The 9,406-nt window shown below is 47.5% G+C and overlaps 4 protein-coding genes across 6 annotated transcripts; 1 reads left to right on the forward strand and 3 right to left on the reverse strand.

Moving 5' to 3' along the window:
• Positions 1–224: 224 nt before the first annotated feature.
• On the reverse strand, positions 225–2,579 carry LOC6612956 (protein zwilch). 2 transcript variants are annotated; one of them, XM_002037412.2, is made up of 4 exons: positions 1,407–2,579; positions 855–1,350; positions 541–795; positions 225–486 (listed from the first exon to the last, which is right to left on the reverse strand). In XM_002037412.2, exons 1-4 carry the CDS (start codon positions 2,511–2,513, stop codon positions 419–421), a joined length of 1,926 nt encoding a protein of 641 aa, XP_002037448.1. In that variant the 5' UTR covers positions 2,514–2,579; the 3' UTR covers positions 225–418. The 2 variants fall into 2 exon arrangements, with proteins under 2 accessions (XP_002037448.1, XP_032578922.1); XM_032723031.1 differs by having other exon boundaries at positions 855–1,317; positions 1,407–2,572.
• Positions 2,580–2,700: 121 nt separating this feature from the next.
• LOC6612957 (probable rRNA-processing protein EBP2 homolog) lies at positions 2,701–3,938 on the forward strand. The gene is made up of 3 exons (XM_002037413.2): positions 2,701–2,850; positions 2,912–2,995; positions 3,054–3,938. Exons 1-3 carry the CDS (start codon positions 2,785–2,787, stop codon positions 3,825–3,827), a joined length of 924 nt encoding a protein of 307 aa, XP_002037449.1. The 5' UTR covers positions 2,701–2,784; the 3' UTR covers positions 3,828–3,938.
• A 54-nt stretch (positions 3,939–3,992) lies between these two features.
• LOC6612958 (G patch domain-containing protein 4) lies at positions 3,993–5,196 on the reverse strand. The gene has a single exon (XM_002037414.2). It carries the CDS (start codon positions 5,129–5,131, stop codon positions 4,049–4,051), a length of 1,083 nt encoding a protein of 360 aa, XP_002037450.1. The 5' UTR covers positions 5,132–5,196; the 3' UTR covers positions 3,993–4,048.
• Positions 5,197–5,401: 205 nt separating this feature from the next.
• Positions 5,402–8,875, reverse strand: LOC6612959 (ATP synthase lipid-binding protein, mitochondrial). Of its 2 annotated transcripts, none has more exons than XM_002037415.2 (4): positions 8,790–8,875; positions 8,193–8,298; positions 6,992–7,196; positions 5,402–6,422 (listed from the first exon to the last, which is right to left on the reverse strand). In XM_002037415.2, the coding sequence occupies exons 2-4, from the start codon at positions 8,238–8,240 to the stop codon at positions 6,259–6,261; spliced, it is 417 nt and encodes a 138-aa protein (XP_002037451.1). In that variant the 5' UTR covers positions 8,241–8,298; positions 8,790–8,875; the 3' UTR covers positions 5,402–6,258. The 2 variants fall into 2 exon arrangements, with proteins under 2 accessions (XP_002037451.1, XP_032578923.1); XM_032723032.1 differs by lacking the exon at positions 8,790–8,875 and adding an exon at positions 8,425–8,465.
• Between the last annotated feature and the right edge of the window lie 531 nt (positions 8,876–9,406).

A 9,406-nucleotide genomic window follows, 5' to 3' on the forward strand; every position in this document is an offset into this window, starting at 1 on the left:
AACACTGCGATAAAAGTGCGAGCAGGGCGGAAGCGGATTTCGGACAGGTTTTCAAGATTTCCAATGCAGCGGCAATAGCCTCTGGGTCGGCTTAAAACTTGTACGAGTTCGTTTAACATGATTTCGGTGTGCACTGCTGATTTTTTTGGGGGTTTGCAGAAACGCGTGTTTAACAAGCTCGAACAATTGAAATTCGGAACAATAAGATTACAAAAAAGTTTGAAAAGTTATAGACAGAGGCATTTAATTTTATATACAACAAGTTTTGTTTGAAACAATTCAACAGTTTAAATGTATATAAAAACATTATGCAGCTAAGGGCCTTTCTTGCTAGATATCAATTAAATAAATTATTACAAAGTGAAAAAGGACATGCATAAATTTAAAGAATTTTCAATTTTGTATTACTAAGCAAGCCTTACTTAAGTGAGCGAATCTTGTGATATATCCAGGAATGATATGTGCGCTCCTTGACCATCTCCTTGTCTGCGAAGTTATATATATTACCAAAGCTAATAAACAAATCAAAAGCAAACTTACCGTCACACTGGAAGCACTGAGCCAAATTGGGCGGACAAATGTTCTCTGAATCGAAATAGAAGGTGGTCTTCAGTTCGCGGAACTTGTTGTGCGAACGCATGGTAATGTGCCGCGAGTAGGGATCCTTGCCATCCAAGTGATCCCTGACATAGTGGGCAGACAGGCGAATGTCCATAACATCGCTTAGCTGATCATCGATGGATTCTACTAATTTAGGGGGTTTCTTCAGCAGTTCAGAACAGACATCGTTGTAAACTGTAGGTCAAAAACAAAGTTATAGGTGAAAAAACCCTCTGGCTGCTTTTTTTCCTTACCGTTTGCCAGATTCAAGTGGATGTGCATCATCAGCAGATGCTCTAAGGTGCAGTGAATCTGAAACAACTTGGAGATTCTCTCCGTACTCTCGTGCTCGTCGAAATGGCTGTTTTTAAACCCGGCATCATCGTCGCTACCGGCATATTTTGCACTTCGCGAATTGACAGCGCCGTGATGATGCAGCAGCGTCTTCCGCATTCCAGCTGCTGGGGTCGGATCACCCCTGACCGCATTGTGCAGGGATTTTCGAAGCTGGGGCAGATTCTGGGGGGTGGCATCGTCCATCGACGCTTCGCTGGAGTCCTCCTTCAACAGATTGGTGCTGCACATCTTGCTCTCGGTGTAGATAAACTCGTAGTCCTTGTACAACTTCTCCAAGCCAATCTCCAAGAGCAGTTCCAGAGGCTCGGCCCCACTTAAACAAGGCATGGCCAGACGACGGTTGGCCAACTCGGTGATAATCTTAGCCAGTCGATTTTTGTTAGTAGGCGTGTTCTATGGAATGAGGAACATGCAAAATGTGTCGTGAGTTTGCATGCTTATATACTTACTACTATGTTACACCGTGCAGCACATTGGAAGAGCATACTAAAGGCAATTTTGAGATCCTTGTAGGAGTGGCAGCACTTGAGCAGTTCCCAAAGCTTATCGGTGAGATCCGTGAGCTGGCGCACCTTAGCCCTCTGCACCACATCTTCGATGTCAAACTCCGCATTGCTGATGCTATAGCGACCTATAAGGCCTGAGACATCTGTCATTGTCTGATTAATGGACTCGCGCAGCTCGTCCATGTCAATGCCACTGCCACAACGATAGGTGGGATCCCGAGAGACGCCCTGTTTGACATCCGTGTGGTAGGAGACGATGTCTTCGCGTATGTAGACCAGAATGCGCAGCTGGTTCATAAAGTCCTGCGTCAAAGAACTGCAGTCGCCCACGCGGAAAGTGTGATTCAAGGCCACATCGCAGTCGTTTAGGTTTACCAGGAGCGGAAGTGCAGCACTAGAGGTCCAGGAGCAGCGCAGTCTCATATGGGAATTGACCTGGTAGCTGTTTTCGATCAGGGTTTCATCTGGGGTCTTGCCATGATGGCGCACCAGGGATTGCGAGGTTACCAGGTAAGCAGGGCGCACACCCTGGTAGCTAAGGATTCCCCTGGAGAAGTGCGTAGGGTTGAACTCATACTGGAGCAACTGAGTCTGCCCGAGATCACTGCCGTCGCACAAAAACCACACGGATCCGAGTCCCTCGGCCAGCTGCAGGAACTCTGAGCACACAATGGACCTCGCCTTGTCCACGGGTATTCCGCGCTGGTACTCCTCCTCCAGCTTCCAGGGATTCGAGTGTTCCAGATGAAGGTCGATGGACAAGTCGGCAATGGCGTCCACCAGGCAGTCGTCTTTCAAAGGACTCCCCGTCAGATCCAAGTCCGCAGAGCTCTCTTTTTTTGGGGCTGCCCTGGTGGGCGTGGTCCGGAGTCTGGCCACTGCTCCATTGCGATCCTCCTTGAAGACCAGCACAATCTTCTTGCCAGCGTCCGCAGCCCCTACCATGCTCACCAAGTAGGTGGGTGGCGCTCCATAGGTGATCGTGTAGGACTCGCCACACCGCCGCATTAGCTCCGCGTAAACGTTCGCCAAGTTCGCAGAAGCCGACATTTTTGGAGCAAATTTGCAAAACAGAAACAAAAAGCGGCAGTATTTGAAAAGCGAAGCGAGAATTGATTGAACGGTCACACCATGCTTCACTTTTTAGTGCACCGCAAAAATACTAGCAGTAAGCCACGTGAAGGTCACATTGCAGCTGGTGGTAACATCGATAGTCGATACGCTCAGGTCAGTAACCAGTAACCATCGATAAGTCTTATCCCCGCACGTGTTGAAATTGTTTTCTTTTATTTGGACCAGCTTTAATTAAGTTAATTCAGACATGTCGGACTTTGAAATGGAGGACAGTGCCTCTGGCTACGACTCAGGGGATAACTCAGATGCCGAGGTAAGTGAGGAACCGCCGAAATGAACCCTCCGTATACCAAAAACCCCATTCTTTTCCGCAGCTGCAAGCGGCATTTGAGCGAGGCGACTTAAAACCAGGCCTTAATGTGGAATTCAATGGGCAAAGAGACAAAGTGAACGATGTGGTAAGTAGCCAGCTTGATGCCCGTTTACGAATCGACTAATCCAATCCTGCCCACATAGACCAAACTGCTGACCAAGACAGAGGCTATCAAGATGCAACTGCCTTGGCTGGAACGCCTGGACATGATCAACACACTGGCTCCCCTGGCGCCGGAACTCGCTGTTCAGCTGGAGAAGCACGAGCAGAAGCGAGCCAATCTCTTCAAGGGCAACGCCAAGCTGCCCTACATTCGCCCCGAGGAGGATCCCGTCCTGAATGACTTCAAGAGAGAGATGCTCTTCCACCGACAGGCGCAAAGTGCTGTTCTGGAGGCCATTCCACGCCTGCAAGAGCTGGGCATAAAGACCCGTCGGCCCGATGACTACTTCGCCGAAATGGCCAAGTCCGACGAGCACATGCAGAAGGTGCGCGCCAACCTGATGGCCAAACAGCAAGGTCAGGCGAAATCCGAGCGCATCAAGCAGATCCGCGAGCAGCGTAAGATGGGCAAGATGCTGGCCAAACAGACCAAGGTCCAACGCGAGGCCGAGAAGAAGGACATGCTTGACAAACTGAAGAAGTTCCGCAAGGGTAAGCTGAAGAACCTCGACTTCCTGGAGGACGCCAAGGCGCTCGAGTCCAAGCAGAAGCAGTCCGCCGAGAATCGCAAGAAGCGCAACAAGAAGTTCGGCTTCGGCGGCAAGAAGAAGGGCCTCAAGAGGAACACAAAGTCCTCCTCCGCGGGATTGGATGGCGACAAGTCCTCCAGGCGCCAGCGGGGCGTGAAGGCTGGTGCTTCGGTCAACAAGCGGCTTGGCAAATCGCGACGCATTAAGGCCAAGGGCAGAAAGTAATCCCCCGGGACTGCCGACTATCTTTAGGTGACCAAACTCTAGTTTTATAAAGCCCCCAATCCTGTATAGATTTTTTTAGAACCATAAATAAATAACATTTGTGTGCACGCAGCCTTACTTTCGAAATGTGGAATACTCCTTATAGAATTTTAAAATTCCATGAGCTATCTTCATAAATTACATTTTTCTAACATCTTTTATTCTAGAGTGGACTACAACTATCACACGTTCTCCTTGTTCTTTCTTTTCTTTTTTAGTTTTGTGCTAGTTTCCGATTCCTCCGAAGAGTCCACCGTTTTCCGCTTCTTTTTTGACTTTACTTGTTCATCAGTTTCAGCATCCTGGGGTGATCCTTCAGTTGCTCCTGGCCCTGCTGGACTTTCCGCTTTCTTGTCTTTCTTCTTTTTTGTCTTCACTGGCTCTTCCGCAACGTCTTGGACTTCCTCTTCCGGCTCCCGTGTCTTACTTTTTTTCTTCTTGATCTTGACGGGATCTTCTTGAGTTTGATGTGCTGGGGATTCCTCTTCTGCCTTCTCAGCCTTGTCTTTCTTCTTTTTCTTGGTTTTTATGGGCTCTTCCAGTTGGGAAACCTCACCTGCCTCAGAAACCTCTTCTGTCCTGGACTTTTTCTTCTTTTTTGGCTTCGTATCACACTGCTCCACGCTGTCATCAACTGACTCTACTGCTTGATGTTCGGTTTGCTCCGTTTCAGGCGCAGTCTTTAGCTTGCGCTGAAGCTTCTCCAGCATCTCGCGCTCTTGCTGCTCCAAACGGGCGATCTTTCCGCCCAGCTTTAGGCCATGCCTTGCTCCTTTGTGCGCCGTCCTTCCTCCGCAGGCCTTGAAGAGTTCCGCATCTGTGAGTACCGCCACCTTGGTGACCTCAATGTCCTCCACCCTGATGCGCTCGGAGGTCTCAACCTCGCCGCCGCTCTGCGTGAGCAGCGAAGTCTGCAGGAAATTTTCGTAGGTGGTCTTTCCAGCGCTGGCGTGCTGCTCCTTGGCTTTCTTCAGCTTGCGCGCGGAGAATCCGCTGGTGGAGATCTCCACCGCTTCCTCACCCTTTCTGCGGGAGGTCGACACCTGTCCGTCCTGCTTAACCTGGACGTCCACATTGCTGGCGGCCTCGTTGAAGCAGCGCTCCCACCAATGGTCATTGAATTCCTGGGCGCGATCCACTCCCAGTCCCGCGTTATCGAACTTCAAGGCGGCCTTCAAGGGAACTGCGATTCCGGTGTTGTTCTTGCCCAAGCCGTCGCCCTCTTTCCAGCCGTATTTTCCCAGTATCTTCTTGGCGAAGTCCATCACAAGAAATATGAAAAATCAAAATAAACAAATTTGCACGTGCGGCGCAATTGTTATCGATAGCGCATGTCTCATTTCACATCACTAATAACTATTAAAGGGCTACTTGTGTCGATAGGTTCTGCCAGTTACAGGGTGACTACGGTCCTAACACAATAGAGCTGCATTTGGGCGACGAAATTTGAATTTCCCAAAATTATATCCAACTTTGCAAGTTATCGACCAAGTAAATCAATAAATAACTTCAAATAAGAACAAACTTGGCCAAGGTTCCATTACACATTCATTTCTCCTTTATTTCAGGTTTCAGCTGCGCTCTTCGGCTCATTTCGTTTGCAACTACTCTTAGTACAAGTTCCTTCATATAATATTAAGTGGCAATGAACAAAAACAGCGTTTACATAAAGAAACTGATTTTTTCGAATACAAAATACTTGAAAAAACGTAGACTTTCAGTACGCGCCACAATAAAATCGAAAAGTCGTTGAACCCAACGATCCACCGCATCTCCGCCCAGCCACGCCCACACATTCGCCCATCAAAGATGTTAGTCGCAGAGGTGATCTCCACGAGATGCCCGTCGCATGTCCAAGAACTTCGGGGAGAGAGAGAGCCTTGGTGGGCGCCCATGGAGATCCTCCGCCGGATGGGCAGAGTGCACGAGGATGGTTGGACTTCGTCCGGTGAATCGATTATGTTGGGTTTTCGGTGAGCCGGAAGCTTGCTTCAATTAAAATCTAATTTTAATGTCTGTCGTCTGGGTGTGGGCGTGGGTCCAATCCGATTGAATCCAATCCTCCTCCTCCTGATATTTCGGTTGTTCAACTTAAAGTAGGTGTGGTCTTCTCCTCGCTCGCATGTTTTTTAAAAACAAAATTTCTTGTATTATGTGGTTGTTGTTGGTATTTATAATTAGATAGTGGTACAGGATGTTCTTGTTTGCTATCAATCAATCAATCAATCATTTTATCATTAATAATCGAAAACGAACGTAGGTGTTGCTTGTTCTGGTTGTTGTTGTTGTTTGTTTGAAGTGTTGTTTGGTTGCTATTCTCGTTCGCATGCGACTGGCGCACGCGCCCGATCGCAGGAAACAAGGACGAGCAATCGATGTGCAGCAGGCGCGCTTAGAAGGCGAACAGCAGCAGGAAGGCCATCATCAAACAGAACAGACCCATGGCCTCGGACAGGGCGAAGCCCAGAATGGCGTAGGAGAACAGCTGCTGTTTCAGCGATGGGTTCCTAGCGTAGCCGATGATGAGGGAACCGAATACTGTTCCGATACCAGCACCTGTTGTATTGGTTCGTTGTGTTTCGGTCGAGAAGTTGGGAAGAGAAAGAAGATCAAAGCATTAGTACCCTGTCCAAGTCAGTTGGCATCTCCGGCTCTCGCCGAAGCTCGCAAGTGAGAACTCGAACTCAAACTCGGACAATGGGGAATGGATGGGTCACCCCGACGCCCATTTGGCTTCTTGCTCCAGGTAGTCAGTCACAGATTAGTCTGAATTGAGTTCTGCCTGGGAGGCAGCAAGCACATCGCACTAAAAACGCTGGCCACGAAAGGTTTCAATGCCAACCAGGCGGCGGTCACCGGGGGGCAACGGCAACGCCTGGTAGCAGGATTTCTGGTACTTTCGCCCTGCAATCACACAGGTTTCCTGCTGGGAAATGAAGCCGCAACAAACAGCTGGCTCGGCCGATTCTCAGACCTTCCCGGGGCAATGGTTTGTGGAGTAATCAGATACTCGTTGTGTGGGCCCCAGATGCTAGTTTGCAACTGACTGGAGGAGAAGGAGCCCAAGGCGTCTGGGTATTCGCTCTGACTGAATGAGGTATGTGCCCAACGAAACCAATACGTACCGGATCCAGCGACACCGATTGTTGCGGCACCAGCGCCAATGAATTTGGCGGCCGAGTCAATGTCACGCGTGACTGGCGAGGTCTGGAATGACCTGATCTGTGGCAGCAATGCAACGGGGGTTGTGTTCTGAGCCGCCAAAGTCTGGCTCTGGCTGATGATGGCGCTGCTCAATGGTCGCAAGTACTGCTTGGAGTTGGCGAGGAGCTGGAAAGGTGGATGAGCGCTCGTAGATTATATAAGCGGTATTCCACGCCGTGTGTACATTGCTTGAGATAAAGTTTCTGGCCGTGATAAGGGATATATTATGCATAAAACTCATTATATTTTACCTATTACCACTACTAATTTGTTATAATCTCCTCATAGCTAAAATACAACAACAATTGAGGATTGATTCATATAATCCGCTCATTGTTTATCATGTTTACCAATTCCATTTAAAAGTATAAGAATACTATGGAAAATGTTCCATAAATACCCCAAATTCCTTTACATCGCACAAGTAGGAACTATTTGTGTGTGATTCTAACTCATGGAAACTTAGTGCTTGGACCACATATAGCCCGATCTGGCAAATACACTAATACTGCTGCTTAACCCTCGAGTGCCGACCAAGTTCATTGCTCTGCTGTAATGCCAAGTTATGCAATCGTTAAGTAATTTTCCCTAGATTGGCACTTTGGCTGCTGTGTTCGTTGTACTTCAGAGGCTACTAGCATAGTTGTTGGTGGCCTGATATTAACAACTATAGTTTTATAAACAATGTCAATTATTGCCAATTTGTATTACCCCGCACCCCTCTCTTTTTTCAACGCTCTACTGGAAAGCTTTCGCCGGTTCTAACCTCAAAGAAACACACCACAGACCTGAAAGCAGGTGTTATACAATAAGGGGATAGCCTTCGAAACTGTAAATAAAAGAACTCACTAAACTCTACGCACGGATGTTGAGCGATAATTCACAATTTCTCGCATTTAATTAGTAGCTTCCACTGGGCGCACACATAACCTCAAAGTTATGCAACTGTGTGCCGTCCGTGTTTTCTCACCGCGGCCATTGGAAGTTCACCACGCCAGGGCGGCATTCAAATGGTTAGATCGGGAAAATCAATGCACTTTTCCGATAATTATGTAATTCCCTGCACATTTTAACTTTATCTCGCACAATTCAAGCAATAAAACGGGGGGAGGGGGTACTTACGGCGCTCCTGGCAACGGGGGCAATGCGAGAGACTGTCGACACGAACATTTTCGGTTGAATTTCCTTTTTGTTTTGCTTACGACAAAATTGAAGCTAGCGCACGGCTCTGCAAAAGATATAGACGAAGATATCGATTAGTTCTGGGCTGACTTTCTGTCCCAAGAATACATTGTATGAAGTCCCACGCCGCCTCAGAAAAGTTACGTAACATGCGGAAAATCTGCCCTCGCACCGGATTTTCACTCGACTCTCAGCTCGATCTGTGCTCAGTCATCAATTGAAACCGATTTGCTGGCTTTTCCTCTTCGAATTTGCCGATTTTCTAACTTTTTCAGTGACGCAACGACTTGAGGCACACACGCAAACCACTGCAAAACCAGCCTGGCACACGTGTGTGTGTGTGTGCGAGTGTGCCGCAAGATGGCGGCGCATTATCAAACACGTTTCGCACTTTAATTGGCGAAATTTCACACGATTCTTCACTGATTCCGCGTTTTTTGGCTATCTGAGGCGTTTGCACGACTGTTACCCAACAGAGGGGTGCTGATAAGGGGGTGCTCCGCCAGCGGGCGGAAAAACCCGGAGAAAGCAACTCACTTCGAACAAACCCTTCACAACAGTAAAACGAATTTGACAATTTCGCTGACTTTTGGGGGTGCTCAGTGTGGCCGCCAGCCCGAGGTGGGAAAAATGCCGATCGCTCGATTTAATACTGGAAAGTACCAGAAATACCACTTTAGTTGAGGAACCAACCCATGGTGCAAGTCCTGGCTAAACATTTTCAGCAGAGACGCTGCCCAGGAGCGAGTCTTCGGTGGAATAGGAGGTTGCGCTTACACAAACGGAACAGTGTGACCATATCAGTAAGTGAATTCGTCTAATCAATCAAATAGCCCTTTCCCATGAAACTGCATCTTTCTGTTATTTATTTAAACAAAAAATTAAATAAAATATATTATTTTGCGAAACGGTCCATAAGAACGGGTTGTTTTGAAAATGTTTCAACCAGCAAATGCAATAGATAAATTATATAAGTTTTCTATGTACGAGTTGAATTTGGAAGTGAAGGGCCAAATGGGTATAATCGTTTGTGTTTTACATGCATATAATCTATTCATTTATATAACTGCATACATAAATATTGTGAAATATATATTTTCATCAATGTAGTTGATGAAATTATGTATATAAAATATAACCAGACTTAAGTTTTT

The sequence above is a fragment of the Drosophila sechellia genome, chromosome 3R, assembly GCF_004382195.2.
Source record: "Drosophila sechellia strain sech25 chromosome 3R, ASM438219v1, whole genome shotgun sequence".
Lineage (NCBI taxonomy): Eukaryota > Metazoa > Arthropoda > Insecta > Diptera > Drosophilidae > Drosophila > Drosophila sechellia.

Excerpts from the sequence above, each read along its gene's own strand:
- LOC6612956 (XM_002037412.2), bottom strand. The coding sequence starts at position 2,513 with ATGTCGGCTTCTGCGAACTTGGCGAACGTTTACGCGGAGCTAATGCGG. Across the intron at positions 1,351-1,406 it reads CTGCACGGTGTAACATAGTA|AACACGCCTACTAACAAAAA; the intron begins GTAAGTATATAA and ends CTCATTCCATAG. Across the intron at positions 487-540 it reads TCAGTGCTTCCAGTGTGACG|ACAAGGAGATGGTCAAGGAG; the intron begins GTAAGTTTGCTT and ends ATAACTTCGCAG.
- LOC6612959 (XM_002037415.2), bottom strand. The coding sequence starts at position 8,240 with ATGTTCGTGTCGACAGTCTCTCGCATTGCCCCCGTTGCCAGGAGCGCC. Across the intron at positions 7,197-8,192 it reads CCCCCGTTGCCAGGAGCGCC|CTCCTCGCCAACTCCAAGCA; the intron begins GTAAGTACCCCC and ends CCACCTTTCCAG. Across the intron at positions 6,423-6,991 it reads AATCGGTGTCGCTGGATCCG|GTGCTGGTATCGGAACAGTA; the intron begins GTACGTATTGGT and ends CCAATACAACAG.
- LOC6612957 (XM_002037413.2), top strand. The coding sequence starts at position 2,785 with ATGTCGGACTTTGAAATGGAGGACAGTGCCTCTGGCTACGACTCAGGG. Across the intron at positions 2,851-2,911 it reads GGGATAACTCAGATGCCGAG|CTGCAAGCGGCATTTGAGCG; the intron begins GTAAGTGAGGAA and ends TCTTTTCCGCAG. Across the intron at positions 2,996-3,053 it reads GAGACAAAGTGAACGATGTG|ACCAAACTGCTGACCAAGAC; the intron begins GTAAGTAGCCAG and ends CTGCCCACATAG.
- LOC6612958 (XM_002037414.2), bottom strand. The coding sequence starts at position 5,131 with ATGGACTTCGCCAAGAAGATACTGGGAAAATACGGCTGGAAAGAGGGC.